A 23030-nucleotide genomic window follows, 5' to 3' on the forward strand; every position below is an offset into this window, starting at 1 on the left:
ACTTACTCTTGCCTCAGAGATAAAGCATCTTAACGTACTTTGTGGCCAGAAGGTAGAAATTCAACTAAAAATTAGGTGCCAGAATTTCAGCTCTAGCTTCTGAAAACTCTCAACCAACCCTGAAGACCAGAGTCTTGACACTCTATAAGAAGTGACAGAAATACAAGCAATCTTGCAATCGGGAATGTCTCCTAATCATGCTGTGTTCAGGTGAGAGAAAACAAATTATTCCACAGACGCTCTTTTGGCGCATTTCATTGTCCAAGAACCACAAGTCTTACATGCAGCCAAAACCTCTTCCACACAGTTATCCCTGAAGGTCTCCAGCTCCTGAGAGCAGCTCATTTTGGTGTTTGTTTCTTCTTCTTATTATTTAATGGCAACATTTCTTAGGACGGCCAAGGAATTATGGAACTTGCCATCTTCCTAGAGTACCTGGTTGACAATTATCATCATTTCCAAAACCTTAGCAGTAGTTTACAAGAACACAACATGCATACATGAAATCAAATGCTTTAGGGATTGAAAGTAAAGGTGCATTTTATACAAGTGGAAACAAAAAAAATCCTCATTTTCTGATATGCATGGGAAAGGTGGCAGAGTACAGTCACTATAGATAGTGTTCCTGTGTCATCTGGATGGGCAGGATGACTGGCTGGCTAACAGGTGCTTGATGAACACTGATTAGGTATAAAACCCTAAAACCAGATCAGACCCATGCTGTGGCTGAATATGTGATAGTTTAATTTAGCATGGAAAAAGTGTGGCATCCTTTGGAACAGAAAACAAATCCCAGAGCTGGAACTGCTGGTTGTGTGTACCCCATGCCAATGCAGACACAATGGTCAATTCACTCTCTAATCAGGTTCAAGCAAAAAAAAACTTGGGGCTGGTGCTGTATCAGTAACAACAGTTTCCCAGCAGTCTCTCAACTGAGACTGAAGACTGTTTACCTGCATCACTGTTCACACTTTGTTGTCCAAGAGGGAAACAGTGCTCTTCAAATAGCATGCTGCAAGCAGCTGGATGCTTGCAAGGATGAGAGCAATGGCACCTTCCTGTGGATTATGAGCTCTGTAAGGGACAACACAAGTGAGAGACAACTGCTCTAGGGTATCTGCAGTAGGTAACAGCTGCTGAAAACAATGAAGACTGAAAGTGTTATCAGACTTTGGTACCTGTGATGGTGTGTTTCACAAATAAATCTAACAAAGGAATAAATCCAACAAAATAAGACATTGTCTCAATGTCTTATTTTACTTTGAAACAGCTTTAAATAGCTGACTTTTCACCATCTAAAACTCTGAATAAATGTCAACTGATCATTAATATGCAGTAAGATCACTTAACACTTAAGATCACTTTTAATGTTCTTGATCAGTGATAGATCATTTGAAAAGAATGTGTTTGGTTCTGAAAAAAAAGCTCTTGTACAAATGTATTACCTCTTCTTACATACACATTACATGCAAATAATGTGCTTGCATGGCCTATTCCATTTAAACTTTCTATGAAGGCTGCGTGGAGACCTCATAGCAGCCTTCCAGTATCTGAAGGGGGCCTATAGGGATGCTAGGGAGGGACTATTTATTAGGGACTGTAGTGATAGGACAAGGGGTAACGGGTTAAAACTTAAACAGGGGAAGTTTAGATCAGATATAAGGAGGAAATTCTTTCCTGTTAGGGTAGTGAGGCACTGGAATGGGTTGCCCAGGGAGGTTGTGAATGCTCCATCCCTGGCAGTGGTCAAGGCCAGGTTGGACGAAGCCTTGGGTGAGATGGTTTAGTGTGAGGTCTCCCTGCCCATGGCAGGGGGGGTGGAACTAGATGATCTTAAGGTCCTTTCCAACCCTAACTATTCTGTGATTCTATGATTCCCTGGAATTGATTTGGTGATTGAATCAGAAACAATACCAATGGTTTGGACAACGTTTTACTGCTTTTTCTACATGATGAAACCTCCATGCTTCCTGGGAAAATACTCACTGTAGTTAGTGATTAAGACATATATGAAGTCTATATATACATGGGGAAAAAAGCCTGATCTTCTCTTTAAATGAAAGCAGTATTTGGAAAGCAATGACAACATGCCTGGAATAAACACCTTCTGGAAATGTTACTAACAAGAATGTTAGTAACTTTCACAGTCTGATACTAAGCAAACAGTTACATTTCTTTACCAAAAAATTTGAAGAAATGCTCTCCAAGAGTAAATTTTGCAATGTGACTTCATGCTACTGACAGCTTTTGTATTACTTTAAATCAGAACTGTATTTTAATTCTTCTAAGCTATCAACCCTCATCAGTGTCTGCTCAGCAAACTTCAAAATGTGTGCACAAGTTTTACTCTGCCTATGTACAACATTTTCATTCTAGGTCATATATGACATTGTTTGTCTGGCAAATTTGGAAGTAGAACGTTAGATTTGTAACAGAAATTCCACTGCAATAACTCACACTATGGAGAGAACCGACATAGCATAATGCTCAAACATGCACATTTTTTGTCTCACTTACAGCAGCTTTTCCTACAAGGGTTTAAGTTCACAGAGACATAGAAACATAGAACAGTTTGGGTTGGAAGGGACATTTAAAGGCCATCGAGTCCAATCTGCCTGCAATGAGCAGGGACATCTTCAACTAGATCAGATTGCGCAGAGCCCTATCCAATTTGACCTCGAATGTTTCCAAGGATGGAGCATCTTAGCCTCTCTGGTCAACCTGTTCCAGTGAGTCACCTCCCTCATTCTAAAAAATGTATTTCTTATATCAAGTCTAAGTCTACCCTCTTTTAGTTCAAAAGTTACTCATGACTGTCACATTTATTTTTTTGCTTCTAAAGGTTTTCTCACACTAAAAGCAACTTTCTCTTAATTTATCTTACGAAGACAATATGCATATTTTAATACAGTATGTCAAGGAAATCTGAGTGGAAGACATCAAGAGAAAACCCTAAGAAATTTTCCCTATAAAATAGCTTTGCAAGTGCAAAAAGGGTTTTTGGAGAGCAGAGTGGACAAACATTGTTTTTGTTGTTGCTCCTGTTTTGGTTTTGATTATTTATGTACACTCTATATGTTATTCAAGGTCTCAAAGTTTATATATACAAAAAAAAAAAAAAAAAAGCCTTAGATTAAAAATAACTACAGGAAGATTTCTTTTCCAGAGAGATTTTGTCAAACCTGATTTGCCTTAAGCCACTGTTAATCCCAAATTTACAATAAAGGTTTACTTAATTTACTTAAAGCTATTACACAGTTTGATGCTTAATTTGTTTTATCAGTGTATTCTACCTCTGATCTTCCAGTAATTACTCACCACTTTTTTGTAAACAGTGAGATTCACCAATATACTCATCCTGTTCTCTAAAAGCTGCATTCCTTAACAATAAACAAGCATAATAATGCAAAATGAAATGGTTCCTGCATATGCAATATGCACTGTTAGGATTCTGAGGGCTACTAACAGCTCATCAATAAGGATTGATAGCTTTTGTGTTATTATATTCTGTTTTTCCAGAATGCAATTTGTTCCTTCATGCAAGTGCAGCAGTAGGTGGGGCAGATGTCAATTTATTACAGAAACTGTTAAAGTTCTTTTACTCATCTCTAGCTGTAAAAGACACCCAGCACCTATCAAATCAGGAAGAACAATGCTTAAATCAGCTGAGGTCCACCAAGTATAAAAGAGGGAGAAGGAACAGGAAAACCAGGCCAGGTAACATTTACTGCTGTCAGTGGTTTTAGAGTTTGAATAATTCGTAAATGTTTTGATAAAAACAATTATGAGATTAAACAACAATGAGGCTGTTATTTTGGAAGCATATTTATAAAGCTGAAGGACTTTTTTAGCTTATTGATGAAGATCAGGAAAAATAAATTGTTTCTCCAAGCACAAAGATTTATAGATGTGTATTTCAAAAGCATATGGAAGAAGAGGCCAACCAAAAGGAGTAACCTGAAGATATATTTCTATCTAGCATTTTCTAAAAGCAATAGAGTAAAAAGGCATTCCAATAGAACCTGCAGAAGACAGAAGAGATACGTATCCTTTTGACAGGGGATGGAACAGGGGAGGACAGTGCAATGTTTGCGATGTACAAGTATACACAATTATAAACTGATTGCATGGCAATTTGAGTTTTTCCTAACTCAACTCCAACAGTGCCTAAAAGTTTCAGAGCATACAGACATTATACACCATAAAAATAGTATAGTACAACACAGACTCCCTCTCAGGAGTTGTGACTGGGGGCAGTCTAAGAGATGGGGTACAACTTTCAGTTTGGGTGGGCCATTTTTAAGAGATCCTAGACTTTTATACTGAACAGGCATGTGAGACAATACGGGAAAGAACATACCCTCTCTAACGGGGAAACGAGGCATAGAGAACTTAAAAGCCTCAGTCAAGTCATATGTGAAGGCAAGAAGTGAGCCCAGATCTTTTGAGCTCCAGAGCGCCTCAACTGCAAGCCCAAAGGCTCTACAGCGCATCAGATTACAGCAGATCTTTGTGGTGCAGCAGGAGTTAGAGGTATAGGACATGGCAAAAAATGAACATGAGTTACATACACTGAGCACAGACAGCTCTTGGACAAGTTACCTAGAAGTTCACCACACCAGCCAAGCAGAAAATATTCCTCTGAGAAGTGCTGAACTTACATGAGCAGGAGAAAGACTGCAGCAAACTGAATTGCCAAAGATAAATTAGGTACTCTAGCCAAAAGAAAACAGAGCTGACAACAACAACAGATGGGAAGAGGAGGGAAGGAGAACAGGAACACAGCAAGAAGACATGAACCATAAGGAAAAAAGCATTCCAGTCTGTGGGAGGGCCTAGGTAGCCAGCTAATTACTCATTAAGGTTAGCAGCTATTTATTACTATTCTAAATACTTCAGCAAAGCCACCTCAGTAGTGTCCAGGTGCACTTACGTAAGGCCGGTGACATGCAGGACGCCTATGCTGTTTACTGGTAGTTGAGCCTTCCATGTTAGTGACAAAGTAACAAAGTATGTTATTTAGCATGAAATAGGAAAGGAAAATTCTTTTACATGGAAGATCATTTAAATAGAGGCCAAATTGTTTTATTTTAGAGCAGAAAAGCAAGCTCCAAAATGTATCAGCACACTTTGCCTGGATTTTTCAGCTAGCAACCAAGAAATATTGTGTGAATATTTCAGAAAGGTTTCTAGAAACTGAATTCAGCCCTTGCTACTGCCAATCACTGCATTTGCAAATTGGGTAAAAAAAACACACAGTAGAAAGATGTGCAAAGTTTAGTCTTTAAAATGGTCTTTATAATTTCTTCCTACCCTCCCATCTCTTATCATGGCAAGGTGAATGGATGCAGTCAGCTGTTGTTTGCTGGGCTCCTTCTCTTGATTCAGAATAAACTATGACCAAATTTTGATATATTCATAACTAAAAAAACATAATTCAGCTATTATCACACAGAAAGTTTGTTTCAAACAATCCTTCTTTCCCCAGTTCCTCTCCAGTGTCCCAGCCTATACAATGAGGCTTTCCAGCAGAATGCAGATGCACAGTTTTAACCTCTGAATTCAAAAAGCCTTTTGCAGATGTTGAATTTTACATGTGTAAGTAATCCCATGGCAATCAATGTATGTTCTGGAAGAGCACTACATGTGTGTCCCAAAAGAGCCCACTGAAGATGGACATTCAGCTGCCAAAGCAACTGTCCTCGGAAATTAATTTGCAGTTCATTTGCAGCATTATGGTCTAACAGCCTACCAATTATGTCTCCTTTTAAAATATCAGTGGCTAGTTTCTTAGAGCAATTTCATAATGTAGGGAGAAAGAAGATGTATCGTGCAAGAAACGGATACATATGTAGCTGTTGTCTAAGCTAAGGAGTACTAATTTTTGACATTTATTTTGCCCCAAAAATTCTCTCCTGATGCCACGTAATCTTGAATGTGCCCTAACCCCCAAACATAAAGAAAACACGACTCATTATCATGGCTAACGTTATTACCTTTTTTTATTTTTTTCAAAAATTCATGCTGCAGAACCTTATTTCAATTCATCCTCAATACCACAACAATAGAATTTGCAGGAAGAGAAACCATGGTAACCAACTAAACGCGCTACAGCAGATATCTGCTCAAAAGAACATACAGTACCATCACACTTCAACGCCTACCACTAATACAGTCTCTATCCATTTCCTCTTTATCCTCATCCTAATTATCAAACAAGCTCTCAACCACAAAAGGCTACATTGCAAACCATGTCTTATTGTTACTGTCATTTGTTATAGGTCCTAGCATTAAGCACTGTACTACTCTTTTGCCATATTTAAAAGCAGATCTAATACTTCCTGGAATTAATTAAAGATTTTCAGTTCTTTTCAACCATTTGGAATATCTAATCAACACTGCAATGTATGTTATGTGTTTTTATTGTCAAATACATACTTGCTGATAAGTATGGACATACTTATATAATACATATATAATAATTTTCTCATGTTAGTAATTTATTTTAAGCCTAAGGGTTGCAAAAACTTTTCAGTGGCATTCTCTTGATTCGTAAACATTGGTGAATTCTGCTGTGACCTCTTTTGTTTTTAATAAGCTATTAGAAGCAACATCCATGATTAAGTACAGGCATTAAATATAGCAGGGAGCTGGTTTGCTGCTCTCATTTGTGTTTACGCTTCATTCTCTTTTATTCGGTGTCTGAACTGATACAATTTCACAGGCCTTTTTAGGCTCTGAACGTCAATATTATTTGAAGGATGGCACTGAATATTTAGCTAAACTCACACATTACAACATTAAAGTTATCTTTATGGTTTTGCTTAAGTACATACTTCTCCCTGTTACAAACTGAGAAATCTGTCTTCTGAAAACAAAACTTCTTTTGTTTCAATTTAGATTTAAAAAGTAGTCTGTCTTAAAAAAAAAGTTAGGATGCAAATTAATTGCACAATAATGGACAAAAGTAGACAAAAATAGCTCATCAGAAGATGGTAAAATGCAGCTTCTTAAGTAAGTAGTGCATTTTAGAGTAACTCACTGGCAACCTTAACTGGAAAGTTTCTTTGGGTAAGAATCACTTTTTCTACCTCATTAAAGAAGAACAAATATTCAACATCTTCACTCTGAACTCAGTTAACTATTCCACAGCACTGCACTAAGGATATCTGACTGCCTCAATTAAGCCTGCAAAAGCTATTATTTATCCTATCCTATATTTGGCCATTTAATTGTTACTGGGCAGTGTCTGTAGCTATTGCAGCTCAAGAACAAGATCTTTAGACCTACTAAAGTTAGTTCTATAAAAGCATCAAAGCCTAAAGCTCCACAGTGGTCAAAAATTCATTTAGAAGGGTTTAGAGAATAAAGAAAGAAACCTTCATGTCCCACTTTATCTTGAACAGGATGTGCAGTCCTGGTCCTGTCATATCCAAAAGATAATCACAGAGCAAGAAAAAGGTGCACTGAAAGATGACAGAAGATGAGGGTTATGGAACAGCTTCGCTACAAAACCTGAATGTATAGCCTAGGACTCTCCAGCCTGTAAAGAGAACAATAAAGGGGACATGAGTGGCATGGAAAAGTAAATGAAGACCAATTGTTCACTGTTTCTCATAATACAAAACTTAGGGAGCATCCAATAAAATTGTGAGATGGAATCTTCAAGATAAGGTTCAAAAATGTGCTCAGAAAGTCAGTACACAAAAATAAAAAAAAAATCTCTCCATCCAAAGCCTGAAAGAATAGCAAAGATAATTCTCCTCGCAAGTCCATGAACAGCAAATATTCCGGGCTAGAAGAGCACACGAGAGAACTACTACCACGTGCTCATCTTGTTACTACACTTTTCTTCCAATGCTGCTATTAATAGCTACTGAAAAGTACCAGGATACAAACTGGTCCTTTGACCTAACCCAGTGTGTTCATAGAGAACTTGCTAATAAGGTTAACAGAAATATAACTGAGGAGAAATTCTTGCAGACAATTACCCACACCTATCCCCAGATCTACCCATTTTATGACTTAAGGCACCCCTTAGAGTAACTTAAAGAGCAGTGAGATGCAGAAGAGTTGTGTTAGGAGTAGAACAGTCCATAAAAGCACCTTCATGCACCAATTGCATTTGCATTCTGTGCATTTTGGCTGTAGCTGAAGGCTGTAGCTTAGTGAGATTGTCCAATCTGTTCCAGATTTTATGAAAACATGTTTTTAGAACTGCGAATTCTGTCTGCCTACAAATGAGTTACGATTTGTGATCTTAACAGTGTATTCCTTATCTTCTAGAAAGATATTGATAAAGGTGTTGTTTTCCTCCTGCTTTAATATTTAAGAGGTGAAATAAGGTAATGGCAATTAAAATGTAATACTACTTTATGTACTTACAAAAAAAACCAACAAAACAACTTTTTTTTTTACCGTTTTAGATTAATTTGATACTGGTGTAAATGACTGACGCTGGGCAGTAATGAACAAAGATCAGGCTTTCTTCTCTGGATGTTGTAACACAAATTAAAGATACACAGCAAGAAAGAAGTTCTTTACTGTAAGGGTGGTGAGGCACTGGAATGGGTTGCCCAAGGAAGCTGTGAATGCTCCATCCCTGGCAGTGGTCAAGACCAGGTTGGAAGAAGCCTTGGGTGAGATGGTTTAGTGTGAGGTGTCCCTGCCCATGGTAGGGGGGTTGGAACTAGATGATCTTAAGGTCCTTTCCAACCCTAACTATTCTGTGATTCTATGATTGAGTTTAACAAGTGCAAAGCTTTACCACAAAGTGAAGACAATTTCAGCATCTCTGGAGAATGCCCCCTATAAGTATATTCTAGAAGGGAATGAACAATGAGGATAGAGACAGAACAAGAGAGAACACTGTGTATTTTCCCCTATAATACAGCCCTCTGCGAAGTGATCTTCTTTAATAGTTCCAGAAGATAAATGCTCACTTTACAAAGTTGAGCTAGGGTTCATCAATCTCTATGAGATTTGTGGCATACAGGATGATGTATTCACAAATACAATGTTTAGGCAGTCATAATAAGGATTCTGAGTTCTACCTTTATGTCTCACCTAGCTTGCTTTGTAGCCAAAGGGTTTTTTTAGCATTTTTTTCTAATTTCTGATTTAACTGTGTTAGAAACTTTACCAACATAGCAAATACCTGATGTTGAAGTTAATTAAATAAACAGTAATATAAAATATATAAATCAAATGACAAACACGAAGATACATTCCTTTTTGAATTCTGAGAACACAGAGGATGCAGTGCCTTCACTTAATTTACAGTCCAATCAAAACATTACACAGAACAGAACTACAGTTGGAACTAAATCAAAACAAATTCAATGGCTGAAATGAAACATACCATTGAGATTTTAGACATCAGTTACAATAGTTATCAATAGGTATCAAATGTACAGTTCAGATTGTTCCATGATGATTTGAGGAGTTGGCTGGTTTGGGTCCTCAAGACAAAGCACAAAAATTTGGTTTTTATCATTGCAGAAACATCATACCTTGCCAAAGAAACTGTTTATGATCCTGTTTGACTAAACTGCTCTTCACAACTGGATGCCCTGGGTTTTTCAGGATTCCCAGGCACATTGACACAAATGCAGAAGGTATCTGCCAGAGCTGCCCATGCTGAGCCGGCTGTACTAATGAATTGCCTGCCCCCCAGCAGAAGAATCGGTAACTACAAGGCAGAAACAACCCTGTCTCCATAGCAGCTGATCCTACCCCATGCTTCCACAAGACTTTCATGTCTCGATGAACTGGGATTTTATGATGCAATCACACTTCATAGGTAGTTTCCAATTTGTCCTAATCACAACTGACTGACTGTCAAGGAATGTCAAAGACAGACAAGTCAGACAGCAAACATGCACAGTGATAGACAGATTGAGTAGATACACTGAAATACAGGAACCAAGATGGAACCAACTATTTATGCTGAAAATCAATGGGTAGCCTTAAGCATCTAAATTTTCCTCAACATTTTCCATTTGCTTTCCAAAGCATGCCTGGAAAACAACCACAAAACATGGATATTACATTTTATGTTTTGTTACTAAGTTATTTATTGCACTATTATTAGATCACCTCTTTGGCATTGCTAGTTAACTTTGTGAAATGCTGTGAAACCTATTCTGTGTCTGTTTCTTTATATAAAACAAACAGATGACCCAAGTTTTCTTTCCTCCTACACCTTCTAAAGGGTAAAACAAAGGTAAAAAGGGAAAAGCAAAAATCATACAGAAGTGATCTTAAAATTAACATGACTGCTTGAATAACAGAGTGGCATTTACACCTACTATGGAAAGATCAAATTGATTCACACAGCTAGAAAAGAAAGGGTGAAATCAGAGACCCTGAAATCAGTCTTCCATTGAACTTGGAAAGGTTTTACCCATACATATCACCCTACTCACAAGCTCCATTTCTGTCCATGGACATGACGTTCTGAAATTCCTACTAGGATTATCTAAGCTGCAGAGTTACCTTTGCCATCTGGCAGTGTAGTGAGACAAGCACAAATGATGATCTCAAAAGAATGCTATAAATTACAGGTAAAATTACATAAAATTATTATGGCAATAAGAGCAGACTTCTCACAGTCAACCTGAACAGACAGACCACAGAAACTACCTAGTCTTTATGAGATGCTACAGTGTCAGCAACAGAGTCAGTGGGAATATTGACTAATTGGTATGTTCTGTGTATATAATTCCACGGAAAGTAAAAATACAAAATGAGCAAAACTCTGCCTCCAGTCAATGGAAATGCAGACTCTTGCTACACTTCCTAGGAGAGAGAAAAAGAAATCCTACTGGAGATAAAAAAGAAATCCTAGTGGCAAAATTTCCACGTGTGGAAGGCACAGCACTGCAGTTCACAGAGAACATTCACCTAATGTATGAGGGCAAAGACCCTAATTCGTACACAAGGCCAACAGCAAGACAACAGAGCATTACTTGTTGTGGGATGGAAAGCAGACACCTAGACCACCACCCTTAATATACAAGATGTTTAGCGAATGCTTAATCATAATGAAATGACTGCAACATGCTGCAATTACAGATTCTGAGTTGTTTGGCCAAATGTTGAATTTCCTCAAAATAAATCAATGATAACAGCTTTGCTATTATTGGAAACTGTTTCCCAAACTGATCACCAACAGCCATCCATTCTCTTTTCTATTGGGTATGAAAATAGATTTTCTTGCTTTCAAAGAGGTTTTCCAGTTTGAAAGACATACCATCAGGCCTAAAAGAGACCCATCTTTTGACCTGCTGGACTGGATGAGCATTTGTAAAACAAGCTATATTAATACATTATTGCCAGATGCTCAGCAGCTTCATCTTTCACAGTCTACAGACCTTGTGATTTCTGCACCATCAGGAGCAAGGTGCAGGAGCTTTATCTTCAAGCCAGGTGTTATAACAACTGTTTTCTTTTTAGCTTTAAATGAATATTGCAAGAGCAGAAGTAGATGAAGTGGAGTATTAGATTGTAATAAACAACAAATTTATTTATGCTTCTAATGTAAACCTGTGTGAATGACAATGTTTCTATTTGAAATCTTATTACTACAGAAACAAACATCTCAGAAAAATATACCTTCTTTTCTGAAAAAGTAATCACAACCTATTATTTCAAGATATTCTTATTTTAACTGCAATCTTACTCTAATCATATAAAACTTTCAGTAACTGTCTCTTCTCCTTCAGTGTTTTACCATCTCATTTAGATTTAAAACACAGCTAATAAACACCATCTCCCATCTGAATACTTAATTGTATAGCCCAGACCAAAATAACCTCAACTACCTTAAGGGTAATTAAACTATTTTAAAAATACAACTAATTAAGTTATTTTTTATTTCTGTTATTTCAGTTTTTTATTTATATCTGATTCACTTGCCAGAATTTTGCAAATAAACAGATCTACAAACATTGCTACTTAACAGGTGTTCAGACAAAAGCCTCCTGATTCATTGGCCATTCCACAGAGGGACTAGAGAGAACTAATTGCTCTTCAGTAACAGCTAGCTTAGATAGGAAGTAATCCAAACAGCAGACTAGTTAGGTGAATGCTTAAGATGGTTTTTAGTTCTTGACTGCCTGCTCTCCCAACACCTATATGGTATCACATCTGTAATGTAGTGGGAGAAGGGTAAAACGAAGCAACACCAGGAAGAACACAACTGCTATTATCCTGATGGTGCAAACATAAGGAATGCTAGCACTTAAGGAAGGATTGCGGAAGGTTAAAGATAACAAATCTGTAACTAGGATAAAAAAGTACCGTGCTTTAAAAAAAAAAAATTAATTAAAATAATCACAAGGAAGTTCAAGCACTAAGGCCAACAACTCCGTACATTCTGTTGAATATTTTATAAACTTAAAGATTAAATATTAATTACCAACCTTAATGCCAAAGTGTAGGTTCCAGGTTGCCGTTGGCTTTCACGAATGAGATAGCTTCCCTCTGCAACACTTAATAATTGGTCAGCTTCCTCCCTTGAGATCATCCCATGGAATCTAAGGAACAAAGACCTTTCAAAACATATGCCTTCTCACTTTTGAATCACCTTTTCCTCTTCTTCTAAAAACCATCAACCATGGTAATTAAAAAAAGAAGCAAACATAAGAATGACTGGAATGACTGGTTTGCAGGAATCTACAGCTTATATTAATCTTCTTTCTGCCAGCACTTGCCGTCACTTTAAATAGTTTAGAAAGGCTTCTATGAAACAATATCTATGAAACAAGAATATTGCTTTTTAAGTCTGCATTTATCAATTTAATAGGTAGAAATAAGACCACTTTCTTCCGCTGGCTTCACATGTTTTGCACCAGTGCCATGCATTCCAGCATTTTTTAGCATCCAGGGATATTACAGCAACTTGCTAGAAGCTGGGGATTACATACAATCTCAGTAATTACTGACTTAATAACCTAGCAACACTACACACCTTTTACCAAAATAAATACAAATGAAATCTGCTTTGTTTCCCCACACTATATCTAACCATCTTTGCCTCAGTAATCTGAAATAGATACATATAATGTATGCTTATATTGCATCTGTGATCCAAATCCTTTTTTTTTTTTCCCCGCACACAAACACCTTTTGCAAAAGCCAACAGGAGGGGGAGGTAGACAAAGAAAACCCTTTGGAAGAACAGAAACATATGTTTTTCTCACTTAAGGTAGCACCCAATGATACATGTATCAATCAGAAACTGTAGGTGTAATTTTAGGCAGACAGAAGTGATAGTACTGCAATAGTAATCTGACGGTGAGCAAGATGCACTGCTGTAAAACATGGAGAAGAAACAAAGAGCCCAGAGCAAACACTTGCAACCTGTTCTGTACCTATTATCAACCAGTATGTCTGGATAAACCACTTTCAGAGGTGTATGTTACTTACTCTCTTCCGTAATATTTGGGTCTGTTCTCTACCTAGAAGAAACGACAGAAATTGTAATGTTTCATAACAACTGAATCCATACATAAAGTATACTGTCCGTAACATAGTATTAAAAATGGAAAAGGATATAAAGTGAAAGTACAGATGAAAATCATCTACTATCCCAGGATTCTCCCTGTGTGTGGAATATAGGGAAACCTTTGGGAAACACTGCACTTCTGAATGGCTTAAAACTGAGTGAGAAAGAATGAGCTGCTTGCACCATGTCATCCTTGGGGCTCTGCTAATGCAACCTGATGGCATTAAGTATTGCTTGTACAAACTGCCAAAAAGGGGAAATGAAAGAATCATTTCCTGGGTGTAAGTGTACTCTATTTTTAAGTGCACTGTCATAGTGAAACACCTATAAAGCTCTTAAATTTACAAATTATTTTCCTTCATAGAGCTGTTGGTGCCACTGCTGCCAGAAATCAAGCCACTAGCAGATGGTCTTAGAGTGAGGCCTCAGTCTTGAACTTCTTGACTTCACTAAAATGTGTCATCTGTAATATCACTTCAAAGACCCCATGCATGTGTTACACTGTGTAACACCAGCCCAGCCATGCTCTAGAGACCCTACAGTATAAACACAACATGCAAAGGTGTCAGAACACAATTTGCCTGCTAGGTATTTCAGATGAAGTATCTCATCTCTAATGGGCCAGGAAATTTAGAGACAAGTGAGGAACTGCAAATCTCCCAGAATTACCCCTCGTTTGCTAAACTTAAAGGAGGAAACTCCCTGGGGAGTAAAATTCAACAATTACACAACCTGAACTGCAAGAATACAAAACAATCCAGCTATAATAAACATGAAATATAGTGAACTACCACCCTAGGTTCTCTTCTCCATCTTTTCAGAAAAATAGCCTATTAAAATCAGTGCTTCTCTCCAGTTATCTCAGAGGGTATAAAGATTTCACATGTCCAAAACAACAAAAAATACATCCTGATGTACAGTCTAACAAACACTCTTCCCCATCCCCAGCAGATAGAAAGCCACTGTGATAGTTCATCACTTTTGAAAAATCATTCTATCACTGGAAAGATTTATAATGTTCTAAAAGATTTCTTTTCCCTACATAATAGCAAATAAGATTTGACCAGTATGATAACTGTCTTCAAAGGACCTGAAGAGACTGGATCATTCCAAAAGATAAAGAAAGTCTGACATATTCTTTGTTAAATGTAGGCTATTTCAATAGGAAGAAAGCAGCATGCAGAAAAAGTGAAAACATTTTATTGTTATAGAAACTTGCAACAATTCCTAACTAAAACCCTCAAGACAAGACACTATTCTGAGGCAGTTATTAAAAAATAAGAATCCTGTCGTGAATAAGATATTGCTGTCTGTCTATAGAGGTTTTGTATTTATCTCAGTGAATACAGTGAATTTATACGACAGAACTGGAAAATCTATATAGGCCAAAGCATTCCATTTTGGAAATGGATTAGTAATGTGGCAGGGCACCTTCAGAGTACTTGTAAATCCTAAGACAAATTATAATATTATACTCTGTGTGCAAACATTTGGAAATGTGAACTGCCAGATGACTGAAGCAAAGCGTCAGAGAAAAGCTCAGCTGGACTGCCAAGGCAGTTGTAGCTCAGTTTGCAGTTCATTCTGGTGGATGATGAGTTAAAGAGGAAAATAACCACTTCTGTTAACGTTGAGTCTTTACTGCAGTTTTACGAACTCACAAAACACTTCAGTACAAATGTTGATGTGTAACACTATTTACTTGTATAAGATTCAGGGCAACTCGATCCCCAATTGTTTTGGGGAGTGAATGGAGTTTTTTGGTGTTTGGGGCTTTCTTTTTCTTTTAATGACTTTTTAGATTTATTATATTAGGGTTGACATGTAGATTGAATAAATACATTTAGACGCTAAGGCATCTCCAGAACTCAACAGGAGCCTTCTAATTCACTCAGAATTAGCTGGGCTACAAACACACTTAGTGCATGCAGTCCATGTGGACTTAAAAAAACACACAGATACACTGCATAAACCAGATTTACCACTTAAGACAGTAAACACTGTTCTGCAGCTTTCTATAATGCTTCCTACAAGTATCATCACACCGACTTTACTCGTAGCAACTTCAGCATGAAAAGCAGTCAGCATTTGTTCTTACTTTAGGTATCCATAGCAGCACCAGAACTAGAAGCGAGATTCAGCTTTTTTGGTCTTTTGTGTCTGCCTGGACTTCACAAAGTTCTTGCCTGACTGTATTTCTACAAACAATTGCAGGCACCCACATATCCTCTGTGGGTGAGCACTGAAAGCCAAAAGAGTTCGGCTCAGAAGCTTCATTAGCCTTTCAGACTAAGTCAGCCTCAAGTTAACAGACAAAACCAAAACACCCATTTGGACTGGAACTAAAATTTACCTAAGAAAGGAAATACATTTTTAAACAAAATCAAAAGCATTAGCAACAAAATGTCATTTTAACTAAAGCTGTTAGCTGAAAAAAACCGCATCCTCTGCAGAGTTTTATTCTGATTTGGCAGTATCGTTGACTATAAGTAAAGGCAGCCTTAGCTACTTAATTTTCTCTGTACGCAGCAAAAATCAGTTAAATGCTAAGTCTTTTTACTTCACTGTACTTTTTACTTATGGGAAAAAATTTCCTATTGCTGCTTGTTTAACCTGTGTTTGGTACAGTTTTAAAAACTGCTTCTAACTTAGGAAAAAAAAACCAAGAAAAAACCCTGAGATACTTGTTTCCAGTGTGCTTATTTGTACAGCACTAATGCAGAAGCCACAAGAAAGATGCAGGTCTCACTACGATTCCTGCAAGAACCACAAAGATCAATGATATATCCACCACTGTCTCATTTCTTACTGAGGTGTGAAGCCAATGAAATCAAGGTTATGAACATTTATAAATGGGGCACAGCTGGCTAGTGCCTTAGATTAGCCATTGCTTTGGAAAAGAGTTTAGTTACCAGGAAATTTGGGAAGTCATTTTGGTCGAATTCATATAGACAAAGTCATCTTTGAGAACAGCTCTAGCAAGCATGTGCATTATATCACAGACTGGTTTGGGATGGAAGGGACCTTAAATATATATGCTCATCGATGCTGTTTCTTGACTACTCAACAGAGGCCATTTTCACAAGATTACACAGAGATGTTGTTTAACAGGCTTGATAGCTACTACCAATGAATTAAGCTGAAGGACCTATAAGAATAGGACAGAAAAAGCCAATGATTTTAATTATCTCCATAAGCTGTCTGTTTGATATTTTTTCCTACACGTTAAATTTTTTCATGGTGTGCCTTCATATAGCAGTGAAGGATGCCCTAAATAAGTCTTACACATGCACAAGTGTGTACATAAAAGATTATACACACAACAAATACAAATTCCATGGAAGTAATACAATACTAATTGTACAAACAACATCACAGTCTGAATGCAAGTCTCATGCAGAAGTCAAACATCCTTAGAATGTTACAGAACCACCAACTTGACAAATTAACCTCAGTGTTAAAAGCCTTGGCTCTGCTGCACCTTCACAATACAAAAATCTCGAATGCAATGCTCTCTTTATGTCAGTGTACTCCACTGATCTGTGTGTTGCTCTGATATGAAGCTGGTGTAACAGAGCAGAAACTTGAATTCTCTGTATTTGAGAAGCATTTCATGTTAAGTAGGTCATTCTGTTGAATACACCTCTCACTATCAGAACCTGCAGAACAAGTGCCTTTGCATCTTAAATAAAAGCTTGGGTTTTTTTTTAAGGTGTGATTTCCAATTAGTCTTTACCAAGTGTTTTTTCCCCTAATCATCACTCTTGCTTATGTCAACAACTGGAATACAAGAAGGCAAGAGGAGAAATATCTTATGCTAATATCTTATCAAATTACATGTTGCTCCCTCCCCACTGACCTCTTTGATGTTCTGTGGACCAAAATTATCTTCATAATACTTATGAATTTGTTTATACAGCTGAATAATTCAACCAGTCAGGAAAAGATTCTGCTTCCCACTGACTCGCACATGGATGCTAATAGAAACCCAGCTGAGAAAGAGCAGATCACAAAGCTCAACACTAGGAGGAAAGGCTGAGACCAGAGAGAAAGGTTAAACATGTTACTGCTCACTGAATATATTTCCACATCAAATGTGGCTCAGTTGCATACATTGTTCAATACTTATAATGAAGAACAGTTTTCTGCATTGTAATGTATTAACGTAGAAGTAGGAAAATGCACACATTTAACACTATTTCAATTTTACTTTCATTAGGTAAAAATAAGCTTCAAAGACCTTATTTAATATATAAATAGATTCTTTAATGAGAGAACGTGCATTTAATATGTTCTGTTCTGCATCTGAATACCTGCAACTGACTGATTCATTCATAGCTCTATTTTATTTAGCTCAGCGCTTACAGGTTTCTAAAACCTGCAGTTTTTATTTCTGTTTCTTCAATAAGGTTCATGGTGCAGACACAGGTTTACTCTGCACAATTCAAGAAGCTATTTCAAAACACAGAATGTCTCTCTTTTGTGTTCAAGCTGGCATAGCAAAGTTTTACACTTAGTTAAAGTTTGTCATATGTTATAGTCTTGTTTTGGAATAAATTCACAGAAATATGACTTTATAGACACTAATGTGTTGCATTTCTTTCTTCAGTGATGACAAGACTTAGTAGAGTTTTTAGATTGCTTGTGGTACTTTTGCCAATCCCCCACTGACTCCAGCAGACTATCTGTATACAGAAATAGACCAGGAAAAGCAACCTGTGTAGAGATGCAATAAGCTGAGATACCCTCCCTCCAAAGAGCTTGGATGATTAGTTTATGCAGGACACCACACTCTCAAAGCAAATTTACCTCCCTAAAACAGTCCAACTTCTCAATTTGCCACCTGTATAATAGCTAATAAAATTTTATAATTCACAGTATTAAAATTCAGTGATAATAAGGATGAGAAAATTATAGTGGTCAGTGTAGCTCATTTTCAAGAAGCTTTACAGAGATGTTTTTATATTTGACTGGTAAGAGTAGGTCTCTTGTTTGATTCTAAAAAGAGGGCAGTCTGGATCTGATCAATAGCTGAAGGATTCCAGCACTCCAGAAGCAGGAGACATTTTTAATTTTCAGATACTGAATACACATTTCTATCTCTGCTTATTTGCCTGGATAGGTTAATGGTATTCTAAGAAATACTATGAAGGAGAACTCAGTATAAAATTTGCTTGTGACTTCCTATCACCTAGGGCAAAAAGACCCAAAGCACTTCTCTACAGTCAAACTAGCATGGGATATAATGCAAACAGATCTTACTGAATATGCTGAACCCCTTTTTCAGTTTACGGTTTCTCCCTGACTACAGGGTATGCATCATGCAGCTGATGTGCAAAGCAGTTACAAACATTATCTGCTATGAGATTTTCTTAACTGTGCTTCTACTTTCCCCCCCACTTCTTATATTTCTATTACAGTTTTTTATGTTCATTTTTGGTTTGGGTTTGTTTTTTTTTTTCTTTTTTAGTAGCCAAAAGTGATGTAGAAAAATTAAGGTTCTAACTCTGTAAGAATTAAAACATTCACAACCGACCCTCTCAAAGATTCTAATTGAAGAAACTGAAGAATTGCGACATCACCAGAGCCAGGCAATTTCATAAGCATACAATGTAATATATGAATATAGCAGGGCTCTGAAATAAGACTCAGCAAGAGTACAGTGATTGCGCAGGACAATGTCAGCACCTCAATGATCATTGTCAAAAGGCTACCAAAAATCCCTAGTACATTTTACCATATGCATACATACACATACCTACACACATACTAGCACTTCTTCCATCAGTGAAATACTTCTGAGGAGAGGAAGGGTAAAACAGCTATTCAACAGCACTTTACAATAATAAGCACAATCCTTTGGAGGCAGGGAATAAAATACTCATCCTATCCAGGTAAGCACTCTGTACAATCTCTATGCAATCACAATCCTGTGTTCTAAGACTAAGCTCCTACGAGACTTAAGATACCTTGTATATTAATGTAATGAAAAAACTTATCATAGGGAACACACAAAATAGAAGAGAACCTTCCTAATAATGTTGCAATCAAAGTAAAAGAATGGAAGACCTTCCATTTTTCAGAGCTGAGCTTGTGTCTTCTATAGATGCCTCCTTCCTATCTCCATTCCACCTTATCTGATGTCTGTAAGATGTCTACACATCAATAGCCCTGCTTGGACCCTCATTAACAGTAGAAACAATAGTTAAATAAATTTTTTTTTCTGCAATGCTTCTTGTAAAATTCACGTATTGTTCTTTATTCCAGCTATGTCTTGCTTAAGTGCAATCAACTATACCTTTTATAAAAATACAAATCTCTCAAATTAACAATGGAAAACAGGAGTGCTTCAGCAAAATCAGTATTTCATTTCTGTTAAATATCTACCTTTTATCTTAAAAATTGACAGACTACTTCATAGAATCTCATTTGGGCATTTGAAAAGATGGCAGAGAAATGCCTGCTCAATTCTGTAAAGTAATCCTCCTTGTGATCTAGACTATAAGCTATTAATGCTCCTGACAGTGGTATGTCCCCCTTTAATATTATGTCAAAGTGACTAACATATTTCAAAGACTGATTTCCTTTCTCCAGCACATGATAAAAATGCTTAAGTTTTATTGCAGCAACGTAATAACTTTCAGTGGTTATTCAGTAAGAGCTGCGTTTTGTAATACTGCTTAAGAAGTCAAGCCTAACATTTCAGCATTTCTGAAATTGAAATTGATGTTTCCCGGTTTCCTAACTGAAGCTGCACGAGAGATTCAGTTATGAGTAAAATCCTGCTGGCACTGATGTTTGGTATGAGTTAAATCCTCCAGCACCACAGCTCTGGAGAGGTGCTGCTCTGCTGGATGGTAGCTCAGAACACACTGGCAATCTGGGGTCTGCCTCAACCACTGAACCCATGAGCAGATTCTTCTCTATCACTGTACACCAACGGGATCCCATTGTTCCTGTTTGGATCTTTAAAATCTGTGGCTCTGCCTAGCTTAGCTACTAGTATTAATGAGTTGTATATACTACAACTCGAGTAACAGCAGCAGGGGAGGTTTCCTTCTTCCCTTTGTTGTTTTATTGCAGGAATCTAGCAGCAAGGTATGTATGAATAGGTGCATAGTTCCCCTGTACAGATCTGCTCTTGATTCTTTGAATTTCTGACCCAAAAGGAGGGGGAAAAGGCATGTTTCCACATATCTAGGAATCAAAATCCAGTAAATTATTCTCAGGTGTATACATTATATGCAAAATGCTTTGTAATTTGATTTGTAAGTCGAATGGCACGAGTACCCCCAGGTCTACTTCATCTAATCACAGAACCAAGTATTCCGAGGAGCCACTGTTAGGGTTGGGCTCCATTAAGTATAACACTGGAATTACTGGACTCTGTAAAACTGAACATTTATAATACCCACCTCACAAGTACAGGTTATTCTTCTAGGATGGGGAGCTTCCTGTTGCAATTGATACACTGGGAGAAGGCAGAAGTTAAATTTTAGTTAATACAGAATCATTGTATAACTTAGGCATTTTAACGTTAAATATTGCTGTTTAAATAAAGAAGACTTTCTGTAAGATTTAATGCAAGAATACATATATTAAAAAATTACTTACAAGATGTTAGAAAAGGGAACGTTGCCAGCCAAAACAGAATTATTGATTATCTTTACAATTAATTGATCTCGTACTATGGAGTAACTAGGTCAAATTTCCATCAAGCAGGTAAGAAAAGGAATCGTGATAACTGCAAATTAAATTTCATTAGACATCATATCAGGCTGCTGTCAGACTGTTCTCAGTAAGCAGATGGAGTCCCATCCTACTATGCTGGGCACATGCTCAGTCTCCTGCAATATGTAAGGACTTCATAAGAATCACTCAGAACTTTGCAGAATCAGACCCTGTCCTTTCGCCACTGCCCAGTGATGACCTTTCTGTACAAAGAGAAAAATGGCATTTTCATGTGCAGATCTAAACACATCAGCAACTGAGCAGATAAAACAGTTAAGGCTTAAATTATGACATATATTTACTAATATCTTCTCCACCCTTTTTTCTTTTTTTTCTTAAATAAATGTCATCAAGCCAGAATAAATCTTAGGAGCCAGTTGTAAATTTAATGGCACTAATGTGCAGATTTTCTAACACAATACCAAAGGCATTCTATCCCAAAGAGAGTTTCATTTGGCAAATCACCTTCAAAATGAATCTGTCAACACTAAGACAGTATTTGAATAGTACTCTAGAACTGATGAAATGGACATTTGGAATTGTAATCTTTTAAAATTAAATTATGTTTTAATCATTAGTGCTAACACCAAGGTCTAATAATGTGTGCTGTCAATCTTCTTCAGGTAATAAGACAAAGCGTTTATTTCACCAATAAGATTGATGAAATACACTTCTCATATGATCACAAGTCTTTTCCAGTGACAAAGGCTGTATTCATGTGCTAAGTTACATGAGAATGGAGAAAATGGCAAGATGCCCAATGATATGGCAGTCATAAGACAAACTGGAAAAATTCTCTCCCTTTGTTCCAAACAAAAAACCCTATTTTTTTTTTCCTGATGTTGCTAAATCAATCCTTGCCATTCTGTATTGATACTACAAAAATGATTTTTGCAAGTGATGAAGAACAGCACGCTAGTATATAAAACATTAATTTTCATTTTAAGCATAGCATGACCATTTATTTTTGCCAGCAGACAGATTCCATAGCTTCTCTTGTAAAAGTCATATTTGATGACACTGGGCCTTGTCTGTATTTAATTCTGAGAACTGTAGAGTCAAGTTCCAAGGAAAAAAATTAAAATCAAAGAGCAAATAGAGCTTTCTCTGAATCTCACAGAAGAGCAGTGGAGACTCACCAGCAGCATGCTGGCTAAAACCCGAGAACTGTTTCCCACCTTAATTCAAGCCAAAGATTTTCTGGAAGGAAATTCTCCTCCAGGGGCAGTACTTTTCTCCTCTTTTAGTCAGAAGCACAGCAGGTAGACAAGTTACAAAATAGGATACCTATTCCTCTTCCTGTAATTTATGTATGCAACTGAAATTGTTCAACATCAGTTTCTTTGTTATAATTATTGCCAAGGAAGTCAAACAAGACATCCCTCTTCATCCATCATGAGACAGAAATATAATCAAACCCCATGACTCTGTGCTTAGTTCCAAACCGTAGGAAGCGTTCACCATGGCAAACTATGATGGTGTAGGAAAGTGGGTGCACTCTGGGCAAGCTGCCACTCAAGATTTGGTATTAGAAAGGTTGGACCCTCCTGTTATAGATTACAACATGGAACAAACCAAACAAAGGGGCAGCTGTTTCCCAAGTTCACAGAAGGTACAGAGCTGTGATTCACTGTTAATGCTTACAGCTGGGAGCAAAACACAGATCTTTGTAACAAGTACAAAAATGTATTGCAATCATGACTAATGATGTTTAATACCAAGGAGCAAAGTGTCTAAGCGTTATCTTAGACCTTCACTGCAGGAAAAAAAACTTGTTCAAATCATTCTG

The 23030-nt window shown here is 37.1% G+C and overlaps 1 protein-coding gene across 2 annotated transcripts in view; it reads right to left on the reverse strand.

Moving 5' to 3' along the window:
• The window catches only part of CHN1 (chimerin 1), a 103614-nt gene that overhangs the window by 57397 nt on the left and 23187 nt on the right, over positions 1–23030 (reverse strand). For both annotated transcript variants that reach the window (XM_061454045.1, XM_061454037.1), the window contains exons 4-6: positions 20926–20981; positions 13432–13463; positions 12426–12539 (exon numbers count right to left, since the gene is read on the reverse strand). In XM_061454045.1, the coding sequence (XP_061310029.1) occupies positions 12426–12539; positions 13432–13463; positions 20926–20981 (202 nt within the window). The remainder of the gene's footprint in view (positions 1–12425; positions 12540–13431; positions 13464–20925; positions 20982–23030) is intronic.

The sequence above is a fragment of the Pezoporus flaviventris genome, unplaced genomic scaffold, assembly GCF_033815535.1.
Source record: "Pezoporus flaviventris isolate CSIRO_AGI_PZ_B2104156 unplaced genomic scaffold, CSIRO_AGI_Pfla_v1 ptg000001l, whole genome shotgun sequence".
NCBI lineage: Eukaryota > Metazoa > Chordata > Aves > Psittaciformes > Psittacidae > Pezoporus > Pezoporus flaviventris.